Source organism: Pelodiscus sinensis, chromosome 11 (genome assembly GCF_049634645.1).
Source record: "Pelodiscus sinensis isolate JC-2024 chromosome 11, ASM4963464v1, whole genome shotgun sequence".
In the NCBI taxonomy this organism is placed as follows: Eukaryota; Metazoa; Chordata; order Testudines; family Trionychidae; genus Pelodiscus; species Pelodiscus sinensis.
The window spans coordinates 45,281,732-45,306,652 of record NC_134721.1 but is presented as its reverse complement, the minus strand read 5'-3'; the positions used below and the strand labels follow the sequence as shown (position 1 = coordinate 45,306,652).

The window sequence follows — 24,921 nt, the reverse complement described above, 5'->3', positions numbered from 1 at the left end:
GCTGGCCTGGGTTGGCAGGGGCTGCGGGTTGGGAGCGAGGGGCACCGGTAGGGCTGGGGGGCAGGTTGGCCTGGGTTGGCAGGGGCTGCGGGTTGGGAGCGAGGGGCACTGGTAGGGCTGGGGGACAGGCTGGCCTGGGTTGGCAGGGGCTGCGGGTTGGGAGCGAGGGGCACCGGTAGGGCTGGGGGACAGGCTGGCCTGGGTTGGCAGGGGCTGCGGGTTGGGAGCGAGGGGCACCGGCAGGGCTGTGAAGGGGACATTTGCCTGGCACCTGCCCTCTCTGTGCCCGGATCTGGGGAGGGTTCCTAGCTCACCCCGCCTGGGGCAGGAAGGCAGAGCAACGCGGCGTCTCCCCTGGCTCTGGCCGGGCGAGCCCCTGCCTGCCCACGCGGTGCCGTTACCTGTCGTTCCCCACCAAGGGCATGCCCAAGGCGTTCCCGGCGTGTTTCCCGTTGGGCACCAGCTCCACCATCTCCGTCTGGACGGGGATCTCCGCGGGCTCCATCCTGGCCGCGAGGTCCGGGCTGGGCTGGCAGGAGGCGGGGGGAGCCGGGCTCCGTGGGCAGCGCTAGCTGTGGGAGGGAAGAGGCCAGTCGCACACAGGAGGACCCCGAGAGGCCGGCCAGAGGGGTCGCGGGGGGCTGGGCACACACTATAGCACAGGTCCGGGCCACGGGCTCGGAGCGCGACACTAACCGGGCCTGCCAGGGTCCCCCCGAGGGCGCCTCAGCTCTGAGTCGGTCTCCCCTGGGTGCGTGGAAATGCCAGCGGGGTGCCCGTCTGACGCGGGGGGGTGGCCTGGGCCCCTCTGGGTGGGCAGTCCCCGGTTGCCATGTTGCGCAGGGTGCGTGCGTGCACTGCCCTGCTCCTCCCCATGGCCCTGCCCTGCCGCCTGCTGGGCTCAGCTCCCTGCGGGCGGGGACCCCGCTCAGTGCCACGAGGGCCCAGCAGCGGCCGGCCGGTCCCTCACTCCTGCTGCTGGCTGCCACCCTCTGGCTCTCCCTGGGCACAGCTGTGAAAACCTGCTAGGAGAGGTGGCTGTGCCCATCCTGTGCTGGCTGCCAGGTGAGCTCCCGGGGGTCTCTGTGCCCCCCCCATGTGTCTCCCAGCCCCACCTGCTGGCCCCCCCACGTGCACCCTAGGCCCACCTGCCGCCCCCGAGGGGCTCTTGGATAAGCTGGCAGGGACGCAGCCCCCGCCCCCAGGGCGACCCCTCAGGCAGCGATGCTGGGAGGGGACCACTCCCCAGGGCGCGCAGAGACAGGGTACACGGTGAACCGGACCAAGGATCTGTCCCAGCCTGGACACTCTTATGGCTCTGCCCTGAGCTCCCCGCTGGGCCCAGCCTGCCCCTGCTGGGCAGAAAGCAACTGCTCTAGCGCATTGGCATGAGGGATAAAAGCCTACAACAGCTGCCACCGAACGGAGCTCCCCTTTATTGCCGGTCAGCCAGGGCAGCCCTTCTCCTCCCCCCTTTTCACTCCGGGCGAGTGTGGACAGTTCCCAGCTACTGTGGCTCCCTGGTTCGGCTCCGGGCTCTCGGCAGGCACCGCCCGGCTCCGTGCCTCAGTTTCCCGTGCCCAGTGCTTGGAGGCTGGCACAGCCTGGCAGCAGGGACTGGCATTTCACACACCACTGGGACAGGCCCCTCAAGGACTGGCAGCCGAGGGCTCGATGAAGAGGGGGACGTGGAAGAATAACGCCCCTCCCTGTGAGCCAGCAGCGCCGTCGCCCAGCTCCATGGCCTGGCTGAGCCCGCGACAGAGGATGAATGCCACCCCCCCAGGCTGGGGGCGATCCAGGCCGCCGGCGGGGGCAGGAAGGGGGAGGCGCGAGAAAGAAGGCTTTGCAGAGGCCGCTGGCGGGGCTGTGAGTGGGACGCCTTGGCAGGCAGCACAATGCCCGCTCTGTGCCGGCCGATCGCTGGGAAACGGCTCCAGGACAGAGCATCTTTATGGGCCGCCGGCGAGCGGAGCCCCCGCCTCGGGAAAAGACCGTTCTCATTAGAATAACGTTGCGGCTGCCCCGGGGCATGTCCGCCTGGCCAAGGGGGGTCCTGGGGTGACGGCGCGAGGCGGGAGATGGCAGGAGATCTGGGGTCGTTCCTGGCCTCCTGGCCCGGTGCCTCAGTTTCCCCACCTGGCTAACGAGGATAACAATCCTTCCTTGGCCTGTCCCAGTTATTCAGCTGGCGAGCTGCCCCCGCAGGGGCTGGTTTGGGCCTGACCCCGCAGTCCTAGGAATAAATAAAGGATCCCAAATAGTGGACCACAAGTTGAATATGAGTCAACAGTGTGATGCTGTTGCAAAAAAAGCAAATATGATTCTAGGTTGTATCAACAGGTGTGTTGTAAGCAAAACTCGTGAAGTCATTCTGCCGCTCTACTCGGCACTAGTTAGGCCTCAGCTGGAGTACTGTGTCCAGTTCTGGGCGCCACATTTCAAGAAAGATGTGGAGAAATTGGAAAGGGTCCAGAGAAGAGCGACAAGAATGATTAAAGGTTTAGAGAACATGACCTATGAAGCCAGGCTTCATGAACTGGGCTTGTTTAGTTTGGAAAAAAGAAGATTAAGGGGGGACATGAGAGCGGTTTTCAAATATCTAAAAGGGTGTCACAAGGAGGAAGGAGAAAATTTGTTCCTCTTGGTTTCTGAGGACAGGACAAGGAGTAATGGGCTTAACGTGCAGCAGGGGAGGTTTAGATTGGACATTAGGAAAAAATTCCTAACTGTCAGGGTGGTCAAATATTGGAATAAATTGCCCAGGGAGGTGGTGGAATCTCCCTCTCTGGAGATATTTAAGAACAGGTTAGATAGACATCTGTCAGGGATGGTGTAGACGGAGCTTGGTCCTGCCTTGAGGGCGGGGGGCTGGACTCGATGACCTCTCGAGGTCCCTTCCAGTCCTATTATTCTATGATTCTATGAAAGCACCCAAGGACGGCAACGAGGAGGGAAGAGACTGCATCAGCTGCCACCGAAAGGCAGCTCCCTCTGGGGAGGAACAAAGCCAGGGGCAGCAGGTGGAAGGCTCGCGGCCCCTGCGCCTCACCCCTTCCTGAGAGACGTCCCCGGGCTGTTCAGTCCTCAGCTAGTGCTGCCTGCTCAAGGGCAACCCGGCTAGGATGGGCAGCGGGCACGGCCGGGGCACGAGTCTGCCAAAGGCAGGGACTGCCCATTTGCCGGGCAGATGCTGCCAGCTGCTAAGAGCTGCTGGTCACCCCATCGGAGCCAACGTCCCAGAGACCCCAGCCCCTGCTCCCCGCATCCCCCCAGCCTCAGCCTGGCCACGTGGGCGGTGCCGCCCGCTCCGAAACCCTGCACGGCCCCAGAGCCGCAGACCAGGCCCCGCCCAGCTGATCAGCCCGGCTGGCTCCTGGACACAGCTGGGGCGGCCGCGGGCAGGTGACAAAGCCACTTGAGGAAGGGCTGGAAGGAGCCGGGACTGAACGTGCCCTGGCCCCAGCCAGCAGCTCCAACGGGCTCCTCTGGCCCCCACCCCATCGGCTGCCAGCCCAGGGCGCGGACGTGCCAGACCAGCGCCCCCGGAGGGACTTTGTCCGCTGTCCGGGGCAGGAATTGACGAAGGCAGGGGGTGGCACCAGCCTGCCAAGCCAAGGGGAGCCCCAGGCCCTGCCAAGGGGGCACGAGCTACCCGCCGCAGCGCCCTGGCACCGCACCCCGAATCCCAGTCCCTCCAACCGCAGCTCCTCTCCCGCCAGGCTGGGCCCATCTCCCCCAGCTGGGCTGTGTCCTGCCGGGCTGCCTCCTGCCAACCCTGAGAAAGTGGGACTGTTACCCCTGCTGCTGACCCTACTGCCCTCCCGACCTGGCCCCCACGCTCCTGTTCAACCACCAGACCCTACTGCCCTCCCGACCTGGCCCCCACGCTCCTGCTCCAACCACCAGACCCTACTGCCCTCCCGACCTGGCCCCCATGCTCCTGCTCCAACCACCAGACCCTACTGCCCTCCCGACCTGGCCCCCACGCTCCTGCTCCAACCACCAGACCCTACTGCCCTCCCGACCTGGCCCCCACGCTCCTGCTCCAACCACCAGACCCTACTGCCCTCCCGACCTGGCCCCCACGCTCCTGCTCCAACCACCAGACCCTACTGCCCTCCCGACCTGGCCCCCACGCTCCTGCTCCAACCACCAGACCCTACTGCCCTCCCGACCTGACCCCCACGCTCCTGCTCCAACCACCAGACCCTACTGCCCTCCCGACCTGGCCCCCACGCTCCTGCTCCAACCACCAGACCCTACTGCCCTCCCGACCTGGCCCCCATGCTCCTGCTCCAACCACCAGACCCTACTGCCCTCCCGACCTGGCCCCCACGCTCCTGCTCCAACCGCCAGACCCTACTGCCCTCCCGACCTGGCCCCCACGCTCCTGCTCCAACCACCAGACCCTACTGCCCTCCCGACCTGGCCCCCACGCTCCTGCTCCAACCACCAGACCCTACTGCCCTCCCGACCTGGCCCCCACGCTCCTGCTCCAACCACCAGACCCTACTGCCCTCCCGACCTGGCCCCCATGCTCCTGCTCCAACCACCAGACCCTACTGCCCTCCCAACCTGGCCCCCACGCTCCTGCTCCAACCGCCAGACCCTACTGCCCTCCCGACCTGGCCCCCACGCTCCTGCTCCAACCACCAGACCCTACTGCCCTCCCGACCTGGCCCCCACGCTCCTGCTCCAACCACCAGACCCTACTGCCCTCCCGACCTGGCCCCCATGCTCCTGCTCCAACCGCCAGACCCTACTGCCCTCCCGACCTGGCCCCCACGCTCCTGCTCCAACCACCAGACCCTACTGCCCTCCCGACCTGGCCCCCACGCTCCTGCTCCAACCACCAGACCCTACTGCCCTCCCGACCTGGCCCCCACGCTCCTGCTCCAACCACCAGACCCTACTGCCCTCCCGACCTGGCCCCCATGCTCCTGCTCCAACCACCAGACCCTACTGCCCTCCCGACCTGGCCCCCACGCTCCTGCTCCAACCACCAGACCCTACTGCCCTCCCGACCTGACCCCCATGCTCCTGCTCCAACCACCAGACCCTACTGCCCTCCCGACCTGGCCCCCACGCTCCTGCTCCAACCACCAGACCCTACTGCCCTTCCGACCTGACCCCCACGCTCCTGCTCCAACCACCAGACCCTATTGCCCTCCCGACCTGGCCCCCACGCTGCTGCTCAACCGCCAGACCCTACTGCCCTCCCGACCTGGGTCTGGGACCGGAGCCCTGGCTCCCCATACCTCTGCTCTAACCACTGGACAATGCTGCCTCCACCATGCTAACGGCTGAAGAGCACCGGGGTGCTTGCGGCTGGCGCTGCAGAGCGCGGTGACGAGGTGGAATAACCCTGCTGTGAAACCCCCTCAGCGTCACCGCGCCGGGCAGCCCGTTCCCACGCTCCTCGCCCCCACTCCCAGCCCGGCCCCCCTGCCCGGCGGGGGAGGGCAGCGCGGCCTATTTCCAATGCACCAAAGCGGCCGTGATGCGCGCAGGCCGGCCCCACCCTGGGATCGTGCGACCCGCAGACCCCCCAGCGGCGTTTGCATCTCTCCCCGGCAGCCTTCCCAGAGTGCAATGCGTGCAGGCGTTCGGCCCCCAAGCGGCCGTGGGAACCAGCGGGTCCCCTGCCAGGCGGGGGGGCCTCAGCGGGCACCCCACAAGGGGCAGGGGCAGGGACCCAGCCGGAGCCGCAGACCCCTCCGGGGGTGGGCTTGGAGCCGCGCCGGGCGGGACGTGGGCAGAGCGGGTGCTCTGTCCGGGGGTGGGTAGGATTGCAGGGCCGGGGGGGCACGCCCCTCAGCGCGGGGGACCTGTGCCCGGGGGCGGGCGTCACAGGCCACGCGGTGGCTGGCAGGCGCTCGGCGGGTTCGGGTGGCTTGTGACACTGGGTGACTCTGGGTCTGTCGGTGCAGCCAGGCCAGCTCCCCGTGCGCCGGCCTCAGCAGGGCCGGGTTTGGGCGCGACGCAGACGCGGTGGATGGGAGGGAGACACAGGGGCCGGGGTCACAGAGCCAGGGAGATTTCACTGCTCCGCCCAGGCATGCAGGCGCCCAACTCCCCTGGGTCTTGCAGGGCCTGGCCTTGCCCCAGGTGAGGGGCCCGGCCCGGCCCACGCAGGCCCACGCCCCCTCGTCCCCAGCCCGGGAGCCCTGCGCCTTATCGATCTGTTTGTTCCCTGCTCCGCAGGTTCCCTGGGAGAGTTCCCAGCTGCTGTTCCTGGAACAAGCCGCGGGCCTGGCCTGTTTGCTGAGGGGGAGGCTGGGAGAGCCAGGGGCCGGCGGCAGGCCCAGCGAGCGGGGCCCGGGCTCAGCCAAGCCGGCCGGAGATGGTCCCGGTGACGCCTGGCCTCTGGGGGTCTAAGCCTCCGGCATCCACCTGGAGTCAAGGGTGCGAGGCAATGCCTGGCTCCCCGGGCCCTCCTCTGGCCTGGGGTCAGCCAGGGCCCTGCCAAGGCCTTCCCTCCGCCCGGCCTGGGGTCAGCCAGGGCCCTGCCAAGGCCTTCCCTCCGCCCGGCCTGCCAGGTCCTAGAACCCGCATCCCAAGAACGGGCAGGGGCCTCGCAAGGCATTGAGTCCAGTCCCCTGCCCCCGGCGGGCCCAGCCCGGAGAGGGGTCTGTCCGACCTGCTCCGGCATCCACCCAAACCGCCTGGCGGCACTGTGAGCCCGCTGCATCCTGTCCTGTGCTCAGGGGCCAAGGGGAACAGTCCCCCCTACTCCTTGGGACAGCCTTTTAGACCCCTGAAAACGGCTCTCATGGCCCCTCGGCCTGCTCCTTTCCACACTAAACAAGCCCAGCTCCTCCAGCCTGGCCTCCTAGCGCCTGTTCTCTGGGCCTTTCGTCAGTTTCGTGCTCGTCTCTGGACCCTCTCCCTTTTCTCCACAGCTTTCAGGTGTGTAAAAGAAAGTTCTTCACACAGCGTGTAGTCAACCTGTGGAACTCCTTGCCAGAGGAGGCTGTGAAGGCTAGGACTAGAACAGTTTAAAGAGAAGCTAGATAATTTCATGGAGGTTAGGTCCATAAAAGGCTACTAGCCAGGGGATAAAATGGTGTCCTTGGCCTCTGTCTGTCAGAGGCTGGAGAGGGATGGCAGGAGACAAATCGCTTGATCATTGTCTTCGGTCCACCCTCTCCGGGGCACCTGGTGCTGGCCACTGTCGGCAGACAGGATACTGGGCTAGATGGACCTTTGGTCTGACCCAGTACGGCCGTTCTTATGTTCTTATGTTCTTGGAATGTGGCGCCCAGCACTGGACACAGACCAGCAGGGCCCATCGGATCCGCCTGTCTCACCCTCCGCACAGCCAGGGTCACCGGCCCCACCAGCCCCAGCGCCCAGGGACCTCAGGGAGACCCAACATCTCAGTCCTCGGGGCAGCCAGGGCCGAGACCGCAGGGCTGCTGCTGCCCGAGGCTGACGTGAGCATTCCCCATGCCAGTTTGGGGAAACTGAGGCCCGGAGCAGGGCATGACTCACTCAAGGCTACAGAGCCAGGAACAGAACTGGGGTGGGGAGTGGCTGGGTTCCCGCTTCCCGCCAAGCGCCGGGACCACACTGGACTCGGCTGGCTGCCTCTCCCCTCCATCCGCGGCTTTCGGCTGCCTCCGTGCCCGGAGGTTAGTGCCCACCGGCACAGGGGTAAGAGACACAGCAAGGGGTGCCCAGCCAGACCTGCCGAGCCTTTCAGCCCCATGCACTGAACATCTGCAGGGCCCCGCGAGCCGGCCCGCGCCAGGCCCTGGGTCTCGTGTACTCAGGGCCAGCCACCCCCCGCCTGTCCCCCTGCCGCACAGCCAGCCACCCCCGCCTGTCCCCTGCCGTACAGCCAGCCACCCCCTGGCTGCCCCCCGCTGCACAGCCAGCCACCCCCGCCTGTCCCCCTGCCGTACAGCCAGCCACCCCCTGGCTGCCCCCCGCTGCACAGCCAGCCACCTTCCACCTGTCCCCCTGCCGTACAGCCAGCCATCCCCCACCTGCTCCCCCGTCGCACAGCCAACCACCCCCCGCCTGCCCCCCCGTCGCACAGCCAGCCACGCCCAGCCTGCCCCCTGCTGCACAGCAAGCCAGGGCCTGGCCTGTCACAACCGAACAGTGCTTTCCTGTCCTCGCATGAACCCTAGAAAATACAGGGGGGGGAGTTTTCTCATTTTCCAGTGAATTCACTTGACATGAAATTATTCTGCCCCATCCCAGTGCTTTGAGAAGTTCCGAGGGGGATCCCCGTCTGGCCTCACGTCTCCCCGCCGGGGGAGGGCTGCGCCCGCTCTCTGGCCTCACACGCTTACAGCCGATTCGCTTTCTAACCCAAGGGCTGCTGTTCGGGTTTGGGAAACTTTCCCTTGTGACCAGCCCCCTTTCCCAGCAGCGGGGACAGGCTCACGGGACCATTCTCGCCCCGAAAAGCTCTTCCTGGCACGTCTCAGTGCGGGCTGGGCTGAGCGAGGAACAGCCTGTCCCATGACTGGGTTTTAAGGGGAGTAGCCAGATCGTTGCTGCACCCATGGGGGGGGGGTGTTTGCCCCAAAGTAGATACAAAGAGGGTCATGTGAGGTGTCACAGGAAAGCTCCTGTTCTACTGATTCTGTGTGTGCTATTCGTGTAGCTGTGTAATATCTGTATGTGGAGTTAGGAGCATGGACTCTCTGGACAATTCTCGGTCTGTGACTGAGCACTGGGCAAGGAATGCTCAGCCAATGGCTATGCTAATTAGCAAGGCTCCATGGACAATAGGGCTGTGTCTACATTGGCGCGATCTTGCGCAAACACTTGCTGCCTGTCTAAACTTGCCGCGTGTTCTTGTGCAAGTACACGGACGTTCTACTGTCTGAAACGCTGAACTCTGACGCTCCCGCTCAGGAAGAAGCCCTTCTACGCAACGGTTCTTGCGCAAGAGGCCAGTGCAGACAGGCAACATGAATTCCTTGCGCAAGAAAGCCCGATGGCTAAAATGGCCATCGGAGCTGTCTTGTGCGAGAGCGCGTCTACACTGGCACGGATGCTCGTGTGCAAAAACACATGCCAGTGTAGACGCTGTCTTGCGCAAATACTTTAACACAAGAACTCTTGCACTAAAGAGTTTTTGCGCAAGATCACGCCAGTGTAGACGGAGCCCCCGGGATCTCTAAGGGCATGTCTACACTACCACCATAGTTCGAACTAGGGTGGTTAACGTAGTCAATCGAAGTTGCAAATGAAGCCCGGGATTTAAATATCCCGGGCTTCATTTGCATCTTGCCGGGCTGTGACGTAGTGGGGGTACCTGGCTGGTTTCTATGCTGCTGGCTCTGGGGTAACCCCCACTGGCTGCCGTGGGTACCACGACCCAGCAAAACAGGATGAGTCACTATGCAAACCAGTATGGCCAGACACCCCCCATGGAGAGGAACAAAGGAAGGTGGAATGCTGCCCTGGCTGGGGGGCAGGGCTGGAAGAGAGTTAGTTAGTGGATGGCTGTCTGGGAGCATGGAGGAGACAGCCTAGGGAAAGGGGCTGGAGTTTAGGGGCCCAGTCTCCCCCATCTCAAGGGGGCCTGAGGCATCCTAGCCCAGCTCTGTGACCAGATTCCATCTGTGCTGTGCTGTAACCTGGAGAGGCAATAAACTTCCTCTATTCCACCAGCTGGTGCAGTCTGTTTGTGCCATTTCGGGGTGCAACACGCCGTCACATGGGCGCCGCCATTTTTAAAGCCCCGATATTTTGGACTCTGTGCCCGTGGCTACACGCGGCACGGAGTAGGCAGTCCGGATTAGGCTCTCTTGTAGCCGCGGGCACGGAGTCCGAACTACCGGGGCTTTAAAAATGGCAGCGCCCGGCAAGATGCAAATGAAGCCCGGGATATTTAAATCCCAGGCTTCATTTGCAACGTTGACTGATTACATTAACTACCCTAGTTCGAACTAGGGTGGCAGTGTAGACATACCCTAAGTGCCAGAGACACACCTGAAGGAATGTGTCTGGCTACCTGCAAACCAGCCAGGGCATAATGGCTACAAGCATGTGAAAGAAGGACAGGCCCCTGAACCACGTGACCTGCTACAGCTCGGAGGAGGCCAGGGGAGGTATAGAATTGCCACGTGGAAGGCTTCATCTTAGTCTTCAGTTTTGCTCCTGATCCCAGATGCAGCCGTGCAGGGAACAACGAGCCGGGAAGAACCGAGGACCCATCCTGACACAGGATGTTCACCAGAGACTTTTAAGCCAGCAGTTTATAACCTCTCCGCTGCGAGCCTGCATCGAGAACTGGGAGATTCGAGGCATGTCATGTATTCTCCTTAACAACCTCGCTCTCGGGCTTTTCTTTCTTTTAGTAATAAACCTTTAGGCTGTGTCTGCACTGGTGTGTTCTTGTGCAAAAATGACCACTCTTAACACAAAAACATGCCGCCTGTCTACACTGGTCGCACGTTCTTGTGCAAGTAAACTGACGTTGTACATGCCAGTGTAGACGCGCTCTTGTGGAAGAGTTTTCGCACAAGAACTCTTCCGCAAAAGAGTTTGTGCGCAAGAAGCTGCCAGTGTAGAGGTAGCCCTAGATTGTCGATTCCACAGGATTGGCTCAGTGTGATCTCAAGGGTAAGACCCAGAGTGTAAATTGACCTGGGGCCTGTGGCTGGTTCTTGGGACCGGAAGAACCCGTTCGGGGTAGGTGGGATTGGGTCCTAGAACCCCTCACCTGTGTGTTAGGCCCGGGGCTGATTGGGGCACAGGGGGAGCTGGGATGTCACAGGGGTTTGCTCCTGAGGCTTCTGGCTGGCCAGATCAGCAGCTGAAGCGCTCGGTGTGGCTGGTTTGTGGCCTATTTGGGAAGGTCTCCGGTCTGGGGCTGTATGGAGCCCCGAGTATGAGCAATTCGCCCTGAGCGGACGCCCTCAGCTGTGCCCCTAGCCGGTCAGTCACACAGCCCCCTGAAACAGGCCGGACTGTCTGTCCCTGCGTGTCTCTAGCCTGGGCCAGATTGCTCTGGAGGAGAAAGACGCCCGGGAGTCCCATGCCGCTCACTGGCCTCCGTGCAAGAGTAACTGGTGGAACTCACCGCTGGGCTGGAAACGGGAGATGAAAGGAAATGATCTAACCATCCCTACTGACTCAATGGGGGGAAGGCTTCAATCCAACTCACCACCCCACCCTGAGACAGGGCAGCCCCTAGGTCCCCACTCAGAGATGGGGAAACTGAGGCACACAGAAAACAAAGCCCAGCCTAGAATCCCGGCTTCCCCTCCTGGCCCCAGGCTCGCGCTGGGCGGTGTGCGTTGGTGCGTAGCAGAGAGAATCCCACGCAAAGCTTGTGGCTTGAACTCATTAGCTCTTGCCTTTCATTCGCACTTCACTGCCTCCCGGGCCCTGGCAGCCCCCCCGCTGCAGTCTCCCTGCTCCAGCGACCCGCAAAGTCCTTGCTCTCGGTCTCGGCTCCGGCCCCGTGGGCTGAGCCAAGGAGCTAAGGGGACCAGCCCTGGGTTCCCGGACGGGGATGACCCCCGCCCCCCGCAGGTAGCTGATTGGCCCCCGGGGCGGAGCTGGGCGCAGCTCTGAGCCCCCGAGTTAGCCGAGCCCATGTGAGCAGCCCCCGGCCCAGTCTTGCCTGTTTCTGTACCCTGAGGGCCGCTGCTACATGGGGGGGGTCGGTCCCCGTGCCTGTCTGCCCGGGGCTTGTGGGGGGTGGGTGCTGGAGGACGAGCAGTGCGGGATGGTCTAGCCTGCGTCCCCCCTGTAAAACAGCCAGATCACCCACCCCAGTGCACCGGCCCCCAGCCGGGCCAGCTAGCCGCGCCTCGAAGCACCACAGACTCCTACGCCTGGCTCCGGATGCCCAGCCCTCCTTGCTACTAGCCATCGATGGGCCGATCGTCCAGGAACATCCCATTCTGCTGAGCCTCGTTCCAGTTTGCCTTCGCTCCCCCTGCAGGGAGTTCCCCAGGTGTCTGTGCGGGGACGGAGCCCTTCCTTCTGCTGGCTTTAAACCTGCGGTCGCTTGATTTCATTGGGCTCCGTCCCCGCACAGACACCTGGGGAACTCCCTGCGGGGGGAGCGAAGGCAAACTGGAACGAGGCTCAGCAAAATGGGATGTTCCTGGACGATCGGCCCATCGATGGCTAGTAGCAAGGAGGGCTGGGGACGTGACCCTCACTCCGGGTGCCCCTTGCTGGGACCGCCAGAACCTGGGACTGGACGCCGGGGGGCACCCCGTGCTAATTGCCCTGTTCTGAGCACCCCTCTGAGGCACCCAGCACCGGCCCCGCCAGAGGCAGGAGAGCGGGCTGGGAGCCTGGCTCGGAGCCGGGGCAGCTTAGTCCCTGCCTGCCAGGGGGTGATGGATCCCTCGTTCCGCCCTGTCTCCACCCCCGGCCCCTCGCGATTTCCCGCTGCGCATGGCCCCTGGGTGATTACTGGCCTGCCCCCAGGACACAGCCCTGCCCTGTGCCGCTTCTCGGCCGCAGTTGGGACAAGCTGGGTGGCTTCTGGCAGGGGAGGCCCCCCCCCCCCCGGCCCAGGAAAGCCAGGAAGCCCCCCAGCACCAGCAGGGCAAAGCCAGCCTCTGCCAAGGCATCCGGAGCCAGGCGTAGGAGCCAGGCCGTGGGGAGCTGCCTGGGACAGGCCCTTTGGGGGAAGAGCGCGTGGCCGAAAGGGCGCTTTGCCCACACCCGCAGCGCCGCGCCGGGGCAGCTTCTGGCCGGTGCAAAGCGCTGGGCGCAGCCTCTGATTTCGGTGCAAACCGGGCTGCTCACGATTTCGCCACAATCAGCCGCGAGCCGGTCTCAGCTCACCCGGAACAAGGACATCTGCCTGGGGACGTTGGCGCTGCCGTGAGAACGGGCTGAAGCGAAGCCAGCGCAGCCTGCAGCGTGTAGACAAGATCTAATGACGAGGCCCCCTTGCTGCCCAGGCCAGGGCTGTTTTCACACAGCGGGGGCTGGGAAAGCCGAAGGGAGACACGGCAGGGGAGTTTTTATCTCAAGGGAACTTAGGCACCACAAGGTACAGGCAGCATGGGGTACAGGTGTCATGGGGTACAAGCAGCCTGGGATACAGGCGGCAGGAGATACAGGTGGCACAGGGTACAGGCGGCACGGGGTACAGGCGTCATGGGGTACAAGCAGCCTGGGATACAGGCGGCAGGAGGTACAGGCGGCACGGGGTACAGGCGGCACGGGGTACAGGCGGCACGGGGTACAGGCGGCAGGAGGTACAGGCGGCACAGAGTACAGGCAGCACAGGGTACAGGCGGCATCTGGCTCCAGGTGACAGCGCCCTGCTGCGTCTCTAGAGCACTGCTCCTCAGGAGGGTGCAGAAAAGCGGCCGACAAAGCGCCGGCCCGGGGTGAGCCACTGCTGGCCAGCCATACCCTTGGCCCCGGCTGGTCCCACGCCCGGAGGCTGGCAGAGTTCGGGGGGGCAGCTCTGGAGGGAAAACCACTCGTTCATCTCCCTTCTCATTGCAGCCGAATCCCTGCTAATCCGCAGCGTGGGGCCGGGCGGGGAGCCGGGGGTAATCCGGCTTTAGCGGGCGCTCGCCCAGCTGCTGGGGCTGCGTGCGGCTGGCCAGGTACCCAGGCGCCGGCTACGTGCCGGGGGAGTCCCGGAAATGCCCAGGCAGGCAGCGTGGGCTGGGCTCTGTCCCCCTGCCTGCTTCTCTTGGAGCCAGGCCCCGATGGGGGGCAGCCCCCCAGGCCTTTCACCAGCGCCGCTGTAGCAGCCTGGCACCCGCTGCAGGTGCCCCAGAGCTGGGATCTGGGGCGGGGGAGCTGGGAACGGAGGGGGAGCTGGGCTCTGGGGGTAAAGCCGGGCACGGGACCGCACGGGGCAGAGGAACTGGGCTGGGAAGGGCCGGCTGGGAGAAGAGACCAAGGGGGCACAGAACCAGCGGGGGCAGAGCTGGGCTGGGGGTGGGAGGGGCACTCCGGGCAGGTGGGGGTGGCGCAGAGACCAACCTGAGGGTGTGATTGGGGGGTGTTTCTCTGGGCAGGGAGGGGGTGGCTTGTGCCCTTTGGCGCTGGTCTAAGCAGCCCAGCCAGGCCCAGCGACCTGAAGCCCCCAGCCGGGGGTCACGCAAGCAGCAAGGAAAGGAAACCAGGAGTCCTGGCTCCCAGCCCCTCTGCTCTAACCACTAGCTGACATTCCCTCCACAAGGTACCCCAGAGTCCTGCCCACTTCCCCACGGGCCGCCGTCCCCGCCCAGAGCCAGGAAAAGAACCCGGGGGTCAGGCGTGCCCCGCGCTCTAACCACTAGGCAATGCTGCCGACAGGCGGACGCAAACGGCTCGCTGCGTTGCGAGAGCTGGGAACCCTCCCAAAGCCAGGGTTAGGCGCATGCCAGGTGGCCCCTGAGTTACCCTGGTGCATGGGGGGGCGCTGACCTCACCCAAATCTCTCGGGGCCAGGACGCCGGAACGCAAGCCCCAGCGGGCTGCCGGGGACGCGGGGAGTTTGGAAACACTCACCCCTCTCCGGCCGGAGGCGCAGGGCCCGGCTCGGGGCCTTGGCCCACTCGCTGCTGCAGCCCCAGGTGGAGGCAGTCCGGGCGGTGGCTCCCGGACGCGCGAGGAGCCTCCTAGAAACGCCCACGTCCCGCCCCAGCGCCGAGGCAGGGCCCAGACCCCCAGACGAGCCCGGCGGCCGTTGTCCAACCTGCTCTCCGAGCGCCCCTGTGCCGGGGCCGCCGCGCCTCCCTGGAGGCCCGAGAGAGCGGACATCGACCCGGGCCCCCGACGGAGCCTCCGCTGCTTCTCCGAGCCTGCAGGGCGCTCCGGGTCCTGCCGTGGGCGAGGTCCAGAGCCACCGTGCAAAGCCGCGGCCCCTCCCGTCGCCGCCCGACCCACCTGCGAGCCCACGAGCCAGGCGGCGCGACGGGACACACTCCCGTTAGCCGACCGGGTGACCCCCACGCCCCATAGGCACGGGAACTAGGGGGCCACACCCCCAGGCATTAGGCGGGGCCCTGGCACACGGGGTCCAGCTGCCGGTCCCAGCCGCGGCCGAGCGGGGCTCAGAGCGAAGGCTGGATCTGAGACCCGGCGTGCAGGAGGCAGCGTCGAGTGCGGGCCCAGCCGGGGAGCGCAGGGCGGTGGGGGCTGGCCAGGGCCAGGGAAGGGGAAAGGGCCGGAGTCCTGTGCTAGCCCAGCCTGCGCCGGGGGCACAGGAGAAGCGCGGGCACTCGCCCCCACCAGCGCCGCGCACGGAGACAGCTCGGGGTCCCATGGTGCTAGCGAGCGGCCAGCTCCCTGTCGGGGTCCAGCAGGGCCCTGCCCTGTCCCAGGCTCAGGGGAGCCCTAGGCGACACCCCTGTGCCCCAGCTTTGTCAGGGCCCCGGGGATCCCCTCCCGCTCCCCCGGCATGTGCCCCTGGCTCCTTTCGGCCTCAGAAGGGGGACCCCTGGCCAGGTGCCTTCTCCGCCGGCAGAGGGGAGTGAACCTGCAGCGCCCCAGAGGATCAGCCGCCCGCCCCACGACACAGCTGAGCTGCCGAGGGAGCCAGGCCCAGTGCTCTCCCAGGCACAGGGGCAGCCAGGCCACCTGGCCCTACCCTGGGGCACTGCCTGGCAGCCGGGGAGTGGCCGCCCTCTCGCCTCCCCACAAAGGGCCTGGTGCCGCGGGTTAGAGTTAGCACCAAGCCAGCCAAAGGGAGCATGGCCGAGCAGCCAGAGACTCGGGGGCCTGGGTTCGCTTCCTGGCTCTGCCCTGGCCAAATCATTTCACCTCTGTGCCTCAGTTTCCCCAGCTGTGAAAGGGAGGCACTGCGCAGGCGCGAGAAGGATTGTCCTGCCTCGGAGCAATAAATGTCCCGTCTACAGTGCAGGAAGCCGGTGTAAATGCAGAGCCTGCCCCGCCCTTTCCCACCACCGCCTGGCTTGGACCCCCGCAGGGTCACAGTCGGTAGCCCGCCCCCCAGCCACGCGGGCCAGGCGCTGGTGCACCAGCCGAGCCTGCGGCCTGAGCCGTGGCGGGGAAGAAACACCCATTGCCACAAGATGTGCCATAAGGGGGGGGTCGGGCAGCGGCTTCGCCTGCTCACACCCAGCCCCACGGCCGGCGGACTCCGGGGCTCAACAGGGGGGCCTGGTCCAGCCGCAAGCGTGTGGTGGAGACAAACTTCATCCCCTTCTCATGGGCAGGGGGTGGAATCCCCCAGCTTCTAGTGCCAGCATCTCACAGTACCCTGGACTGCCTCGGGGCCAGGCTCCCAGCCCTAACCACTACCCCCCACAGCCTGCGAGAGACCCCGGAGTCCCAGACCCCCTGCTCTAACCACTACCCTCCACTCCCCTCCCAGAGCCCAGGAGAACCCAGGAGCCCTGGCTCCCAGCCTCCGACTCTCGCCTGCCAGCTCGGGCGCTGCCTGTCCCAGGGGGTTAATAGCCAGTCTGTTCTCGGCCACTGAGTTCCGCTGGGGGCCGGCGTCCTGGCCTCTCCCCGCTGCCTGCGCTGTGGCCAAGGGCTCCCCCACCTCGGGAAATGGCCGGCTGCGAGCCACGCCCCCGGTGTCCTGAGCTGCCCTTGGGAGGAAACCTAATCCCGGTGGGGGGGGGGAGGGGCTGCCAGCTGTTCCAGGTCATCAGCCTGGCTGAGGGGGGCCAATGATCTGACTTAACCTCCGCAGAACCAGCCCCCGTGTCAAAAATGGGGAAACCGAGGCACGGAGCAGAATCACATGGTGAGGGAGGGGTCCCAGGCTGTGGGGCTGGAGGCACCAGCGCCCGACAGCGTGGCTGCCCATGCCAATGCGCCAGCGCCCGGCTGCCCATGCCAATGCGCCAGCCCCCAGTGACGTGGCTGCCCGTGCCAATGCGCCAGCGCCCGGCTGCCCATGCCAATACACCAGCCCCCGGCAGCGTGGCTGCCCGTGCCAATACACCAGCCCCTGGTGACGTGGCTGCCCGTGCCAATACATCAGTGCCTGGTGACGTGGCTGCCCGTGCCAATACGTCAGTGCCTGGTGACGTGGCTGCCCGTGCCAATACGTCAGTGCCTGGTGACGTGGCTGCCCGTGCCAATGCGCCAGTGCCCGGTGACGTGGCTGCCTGTGGGTCGCCGGTGTGGGCTGGTGGGGGAGACTCGGAGGCGCGAGGACGAGGGAAGGGGGAGGGGCAGTGGGGCAGGGGACCGGAGGGCTGGGATTTGGCCACGCCCTTCTTGGGTGGTCTGCAAAGCTCCCCCCGACACAGCGGGGCTGCACGGTGCCTCCCCCAAGCCACCCGCAGCCAGGGGCACCCCCCGCAAGGCAGGAGCCACCAGCCAGGTTCCCATGGGGTGGCCCGGCAGTGCCAGGCCCTGGGGCGCGGCGAAGCGGGCAGGGATGCCAGGGGCCCGTGCGGCGGGAGATCTGGCCCAGCCCTGCTTGGTGGGAGGTTGGCAGCGCCAGCCCCAGCCGCCAGAAACTCCCGCGGGTGCCCGTGCGGCGGGCAATGGGGCTCAGCCCAGGGCCTCCGGAGCCTGTGCAGGGGAAGCCAGGTTGGGGCAGACCCAGTCCCGCAGGCCGGGGTAGGTAACATGCTCTGGCCCAGAGGCCCCCGGACACACGGACGCAGGGGCCAGGTCCTCTCCTGCGGAGCCTGCGCCAGGATCAAGGGCAGCACCAGGGGCGGTGCCAAGGGGGGGCAGGGCTGTGCCAGGGCACTTGGCCTGTGCCCTATGCTGCCTCCGGAGTGCCTGGGACTGGCCGCGCCGGGCCGCTGCCCTGGGAGAGGGCGCACGTTGGAGGAAGCCAGGAGAGACAGCAGCCGCTGGGCGCGACCTCGGCCAGTCCTTTCCTTTCCTGGGGGGGGCTGGACTTTAATCTAGCCGGCCAAGCCCCCGCTCTCCGCCTTGCATGGGCCAGACGTGGCCGCGGGCGTTAGCTAACACCCCCTGGGGCTAAGCCCGCCAAGGCCCACGTCTGTGGCCATGCCAGAACTCAGCCACTAGCCCACCCCTCCGACCGTGCAAGGCCAGGCCCAGCCGTGGGTTCTCCCCCGGCCCTACTGCATGACAGGCCTCGCCGGCCTCAGTTTCCCCTCCCACGCTTTGCCTAAGTTGGACGGTGGGGGGACTGCCTCCGAGTACGTACAGCGCCTGGCACCCCGGGGCCAGGATCCCGGTCCCGCCCCAGCGGAGACAGTGGCAGGGAGCGGACAGCAAAGGAGGGACTAGAGCAGCCCTTCGCTTGGGCCTTCCCCCGCCCCACAGCCGTTCCCCCGGCGCAATGGGAAGGGGCCTCCGGGCACTCAGCAAATCTCTGTGTCAGCAGCGCTGCGCGGCAGGGGGCATGGGCGGCAGCCAAGCCTCGCGGGCCAGGGCTGGCCTAGGTGAGCGGGCGCCGGCCCTGACAGCCCGGGGAAGAGTTTACTGAGAAAACAAAGGGTGGGCTCCCAGGGCGTCGCTCCCGCCCGCTCCCCCGAAAAGGCCCCGGCGGGCGTGGATACAGCTGGAAGCCCCGCAGCGCCAGACTCACAGCGCGGCCTTCAGCCAGGCCCGCCAGCCGCTGCTGCCCTGGGGTGGGGCAGCAAGGGGCAGAACCGAGCAAAGGGTCCTGGGGCAGGCCAGGGCCGTGCAGTCACAGGGCAGTGGGGCCTAGTGGTTAGCGGGCGGAGGAGCCTGGGAGCTACCCCAGCTGGGTCTGTTGGTTAGAAGCCAGCCGTGGGGCTCAGGAGTCCTGGGAGGGGTGCGGGCTTAGAGCAGGCAGCCTTGACTCGGGCACCTCTGAGACGGGGCTGCCCACCCCGAGCGCGAGGGGCCGGGGGGCACACGTAGGCGCCGGGAGGCCCCGAGAGGCTCAAGCCGCCCAGGAAGAGCTGCCAAGTCGCCAGGCGCCCCCTCAGCCCCGGCCCTTTAATTGCCTCCAGCTGGAACCGGCGGGTCCGTGTCCGGGGCCGAGCGTGCGACCGCGCAGCCTGCCCACGGACCCTGGCTCCGGTTCGCTCGGCACAGGCACCCCCGCGGCAGCCCCCAGCCCAGCAGGGAAGCAGGCGCCGGGCCCTGCTGGGGGCAGCGGGGAGGGGCCCGGGGCCCAGAGGGGTCTGCCAGCCCCTTGCCCACAGGGCTCCATCCTGGACCGACTCATCCATTTGGGGCTGAGTGAGTCACGCTCCCCGCTGAGCCCCCGGAGCCCGGGCTGGGTCGGCCTCACCGGTGCAGTGGGACACAGGAGTGAGCCCCCCAGCTGGAGAGATTTTACAGCAGACAAGGCCCCCCCCCCCCGGTGTGGGACCCCCCCCCAGCACTTGCCACAGTCGCCCCCCCCCCCAGCCGCTGGCTGCTGTGCTGCCCCAGAGCTGGCTGCATGCACCCAGCAGCGCACCCACCCTTGGCACCCGCTGCTCCGCCCAGCCTCTCCTGTACTGGGCACCCCTTCCCTCCTGTCTAAGGGGGGGCCCCATGCCCCCTGATGCTCAAGGCTAATGGGCGTGGCTATGCAAATGCCAGGCTGGGGGAAGGGCGGGGTTAGCAGTGGCCCCGCAGGTTGGCAGCAGGAGCTGCAGAGGAATGCAATGTCCCCCCCCCCCCCCCCATGATGGCTCCTGGAGTAACCGGGCTCTATAAATACCCCGCTCGGGGCAATGCAAATCCCACGCACGCCCCAAGCGCCTGCTCCCAGGCAGCGAGCGCGGACCCCCGGCCCGAGCCAGGACACCTGATCCGGCCGCCGCCTGCCTCCCACGCCCCATTAAAAATTAAAGTGGAAAAAGGGGGCGTCCATGCCCGCAAGCCGGCGCGCAGGCAGCAGCTGGCCCCGCTGGCAGCCCGGGACCGCGCGCGGCCAGCCCGCAGCAGGGCAGCCTGGGCACGCGTGGCGAGAGAGCCCCTCCAGAGCCGCCACACGCCAGCCCGGGCCGCCGGCGTGTCCCCCCGGCATTGGCTTGTGCGGGCACTGCCCTGGCCGGGAGGGCGCCGGGGCCGTGTGCACGGGGCGGCTTGCACGACTTGCACGGGACGGCTTGCACGGGGAGGCTTGCACGACTTGCACGGGGCGGCTTGCACGACTTGCACGGGGCGGCTTGCACGGGGAGGCTTGCACGACTTGCACGGGGCGGCTTGCACGACTTGCACGGGGCGGCTTGCACGGGGAGGCTTGCACGACTTGCACGGGGAGGCTTGCACGACTTGCACGGGGCAGCTTGCACGACTTGCACGGGGCGGCTTGCACGGGGAGGCTTGCACGACTTGCACGGGGCGGCTTGCACGGGGAGGCTTGCACGACTTGCACGGGGCCCCGCTGGCTTTGTGCACGGGAGGACGGCGATTCGAGGGCTCCTGCGGGGCCGGGGCGGGCGTGCGAGGGGGAAGCCGGAGACTCCAAGCGAGGTGCAGACGGCGGGGGGAAGGGGCGGTCAGGCAGCACCCTGGCCGACCGCCTGCCCTCGGCGCCGGCACCCCTGCTCCTGGCCCGCCCCGCGCAGGTGTTCCCGGGACCCGGAGCAGGGGCTCAGAAGCGCGCGCGGGGCTGGAGCGCCGAAGGGGTTTGCGCGCCTGCCGAAGGGGTTTGCGCGCCTGCCGAAGGGGTTTGCGCGCCTGCCGAAGTCGGGGCAGCGCAGCGTCGGGAGAGGCGCGAAGGCGGCGCCAGCCCGGGAGGGAGCGGGGGGCAGGGTCCCTGGCACTCACCGGTCCCTCTGCGCCCCAGACACTGGCCGCTCTGTCCTGCGCGGCCGCAGCTCGCCGAGTCGCTCGGCGCGGAGACGGGGCTGCGCGCTCGGACGCTGCCCTGCGGATGGCGGGGCCGGGGTAGCCTGTAATCCCCGGGGAGGCAGGATTAAAGCGGCCAGGCCCGCCCCCGTCCCCGCCTCCAATCTCTGCCGCTCCTGGGCCAGCGTCACGGCCGACCCCTTTTCCTAGGGCTGGGCGGGACGGACACACGCCGAGCAGGATTAGAGGGACAGCGAGGGCAGAGCGCGGCTCCCCGCCGCAGGCCTCCATCCCCCAGGCCTGCTGGCCGTTTGCCCACGCTCCGGCCGAAGCTGCCCCCTTTCTCCCCTGCTTTGCAGAGCGCTCAGCCCCGGCCCCCTTCGGCTGCCTCTCACAAGCCGGGGGTCGCCAAAGGGGCCTGCCCCCAGCCCAGGGACCCTGCCTCGCAAGCAGCGTCCGGATTACAGGCCCCGGTCTAGTTTGGTTCTTCTAATCCAAGCTGGGGCTCTAAGTATAGCGGGGCCCACGGTGGCTGGCTGGACGGTGCCGCGATGCCCGGGGTCAGTGGGCCCGAGGGCTAGCGGCACTGGCCCTGGCGACATCGAGGGGGCTCCCTGGGCTGCACAAGTGTGCAGGAACAGGCCGCTTGGCCCATGCAGCCTCTGGGCGCCGACCTGCCTCCAATTCCCCAGCCACAGCACGCGGCAGGGACCCCGAGGAACAGGGCTGCAGCTGCCCCAGAGAAGCCCGATGCGGAGAGGACGACACCTTGGCACATGCTGATTGTTAGACGGCAACCACCGCACGGGCCGGGGCAGCCAGCTGTTTTTTGGCCTGGTCCAGATTTCTTGGCCAAAGTCTAGGCAGGGTCCAGGTTCCAGCGAACCCTCTCCCAGCCAGCAACGGCCCCCGGGCAAGCACAGGGCACGCTGAGCACAGCCCCTGGCCCGCTGTGCGGCGTGGGAGCACGTTCAATGGGAAAGAGTCAAACCACCTGACAGCCGAACCCAGCCCGCCAAGAAAGACGTGATGGATTAGGGCCGAGACTTGGAGGAAATACATGGCGGGGGGAGTGGTCCGGACTGTGGGAGGGGGCTCAGGGCAGAGGTTAGGATCTGCCAGGGGCGCAGGCTCTGGGATGGAGGTGGAGAGGAGGGGGTTGGGGTGCAGGCTGCGCCAGGCTACAGCGGGGAGAGAGGACACCCCCCCCAGCGTGCTCTCCCCACAGTAGCAGCTGAGGAGACAGGCTTGAAATTAGCTATTACCACTCTGGAGAGAGCTTGGAGTCCTTGTGGAGACATCCACTCCATGGGCAGCGGCAGGCAAAAAAGCAAATGGAAGTTAGGAGTTATTTAAAAAGGGATCGAGAACAAGACAGAGAATAGCTCATTGCCTCTGTATCAAACCATGGGACACTCACATCTGGAATACTGCGTGCAGATGTGGTCGCCTCATCTCAAAAACGAGATATTGGCATTGGCAAAAGTTCAGAAAAGGGCAACAAAAATGATCAGGGGTTTGGAACGCATCTCATAGGAGGTGAGATTAATTCAGCTGGGACTTCTCAGCTTAGAAAAGAGGAGACTAAGGGGGGGGGGGTATGACAGAGATTGATAAAATTTAAAATTATGCCTGGTGTGGAGAAAGAATAAATGACACTTCCTTATTTACTTTCTCGTAATACAAGGACTAGGGGGTCACCAAATGGAATGAATAGGTAGCAGGCTTAAAACAAACCAAAGGACGTTTTTCTGCAACCTGTGGAACTCCTTGCCGGAAGATGCTGTGAAGGCCAAGACTAACAGGGCTCAAAAAAGAGCTAGATAGATTCGTGGAAGTTGGGTCCATCAATGGTGGTGAGCCAGGATGGAGTCACTAGCCTCTGTTTGTCAGAAGCTGGGAATGGATGACGATTTCCTGGTCCTGTTCACTCCGGCTTCGTCTAGACTGCAGGCTTCTTTCGGAAGAAACTTTTCCGGAGGAGATCTTCTGGAAAAACGTCTCCCAAAAGAGAGCGTCCACACTGCCAAAGCGCATGGAAAAAAGCCATCTGCTTTTCCGAAAGATAGCGTCCAATCCATGTGGTTTGATTACCTGTGATTACTGTGGTCGGATTGGCCACCAGGGCACCTGTGCTTTTTCCTGGAGGCCTCTTCTTTCGAAACCCCCCTCTTCCCCCTTCACACACGCCTTTTGCAGAAAGAGCTCTTTGGAAAAAGGCTCCTTCCTCGTAGAAAGGAAGAAAAACTCTGCGGTGGAGACATCCCCTCCCTCTGGGCCCCTGGCATTGGCCGCCGTGGGCACACAGGGCCCTGGGCGAGATGGACCGCGGGCCTGCCCCCAGGGGCGCTGTTCTGTTGTTTCTTAAGAGGGCCCATTTTTCAGATGAATTTTAATTCAAAAACGGATCAGCAGAGGGACTCCAGCCTCAGAGCGGCCCGTGTGTGAAGGGCAGCTGCTCGTTTGAGAGCAGACACTGGGCTCCTGGTAGGTCCGATGAAGAACCCGCTGGCCCATGCCTAACGATGGAGCTGGCCCGTCCATCACGCCCCCCCCCCCGCCTCCGCGGGAGACGTTAACTATTCAGTATGTTGCTGTCACATGAGCTGCCCTGGGGCCCCACAATAGCGCGTCTCCGGTTACTGCCAGCCCGGCTTTGCTGCCCGTGGGTGGAAGATGTGCTCCGACTGAATCCCTAAGGGAACTCTTGGCCCACCAGTTCCCCGGCGGATGGAGGCCAGGCCTGCCCGAGCTTTTGGAAGGTGGCAGGTGACAGGCTGAGCCGAGCTGTTGGTGGGAAGTTCCGGCTTGAAAGAGATAAGGCGCTAGTCTGAGGCTGAGAGCCTCTCTCGTGCCCCGGGGGTGCACACGGCGGGAAAATGCCGGGATCCGTCTTTCTGACCTTGGGAAGGGGTTAAAACCAGGCGGGAGCGAGGCCCAACCGGCAAACCCTCCGACACACACACCGAGGCCTGGGACATTTAATACGGCAGTCGAGTCGAATGCCCCGCTGCACATGTCTGTGCGCCGCCGCATGCCTGGCTCTCGCACGTAAATCCTTGGAGGGCAGCTGCCAAACCCGAGGAGACAGCGGAGAGACCAGCTAGCTCAGCTGCAGGGATTTCTGGGGGTCCACTACACCCCAGCAGTCTTGGAGACATCCTAAACCACCGCCCCTTCCTGGGAGTTGCATAAATGCTCCCTCTCTTACTGCAGGCCAGGGAGACGCTAATGCGAATTAATTAACTCAGCACCGCCGAGGTCTGAGAGTAACCCCATGGCAGGGACGGGCAGGGGTTGCAACACCCTAAAACACCTTTGAGGGGCTGTGTGAGCCTATCGCATCTCCCCAGAGGTGGGAAACATTTGTAGTTGGAAACTTTTTTTAAGAAAAGCCCCCACATCTTTTGTATGACCCGCAAACCGCCCTGGGGGTGTCCACATGTAATTCTGAAACCGATTCCCCCCCCCCCCCCCGCTTTCTTTCCTGCCCTTTTGCCCCAGAACAAATAGAAGATGGTGAGGGTTTTGTTTCCTGCTTTCCCCGTCTGCCATGCTCACTTCCCAAAACTTCCTCCGCATTGGAAGCGTTCTAGGGTGGCCGGGCGGGAAGGCGAGGCAGGGTTGGGCCGTGAGAACAGCAGCGGGCAAAAGGAAAAGATGCCGGGTTCATCAGTCGCTCTGGGGCTGGCTGGCCAAAACCGAGGCCAAGTGGGGCAGAAGTGGGAAGCTGCAATCTCCCAACATATAAATGTGACGTTTCCCAAACCTGGAATTTTTAAACACAAATATTTCACAACCCCCTCGTCCCTTTTGAGCCCTGCACAATGGAAACCCAGAAAACATTTCTGCCGACTGCTTCTCCCGGGATTAACCCAGCCCCCTTCCCTGCCCTGCGCTACCCCGCTAAGATGCTGCTGGCTGTGATCAGCTGTAGGGGTGCTGCTAATCAGTCGGGCGTCACCTGAATCTCTCCTGGGCAGCCACCCAAGCACCGGTTTGCAGGGAACACTGCTCACAGCTCAACACTGAGGGTCCTCCACGTACCAGGCACCAAACCAGTCTCAAAGAACGTCTGTCCCGTCCCACTGTCCAAGAAGAAGTCACACGAGCAATCCCAGGAAGGGTGCTGTTAGGGAGGAGTGGTTATCAAAGCCAGTCTCCTCAACTAAAAGTTCTTCTGATCATAGAACACAAGGGGTATGTCTACACTACAGCGCTAATTCGAACTAACTTAGTTCGAATTAGTTAATTCGAACTAAGCTAATTCGAACTAACGGATCCAGACTAAAAAACTAGTTCAAATTAGCA

At 65.0% G+C, this 24,921-nt stretch overlaps 1 protein-coding gene across 1 annotated transcript in view; it reads right to left on the bottom strand.

Moving 5' to 3' along the window:
- The window catches only part of SLC38A3 (solute carrier family 38 member 3), a 42,023-nt gene extending 21,279 nt beyond the window's left edge, over positions 1-20,744 (bottom strand). Inside the window, exons 1-2 of the mRNA XM_075939547.1 lie at positions 20,590-20,744; positions 402-572 (exon numbers count right to left, since the gene is read on the bottom strand). Coding sequence (XP_075795662.1) covers positions 402-505 — 104 coding nt within the window. The 5' untranslated portion in view covers positions 506-572; positions 20,590-20,744. The remainder of the gene's footprint in view (positions 1-401; positions 573-20,589) is intronic.
- Positions 20,745-24,921: the final 4,177 nt, after the last annotated feature.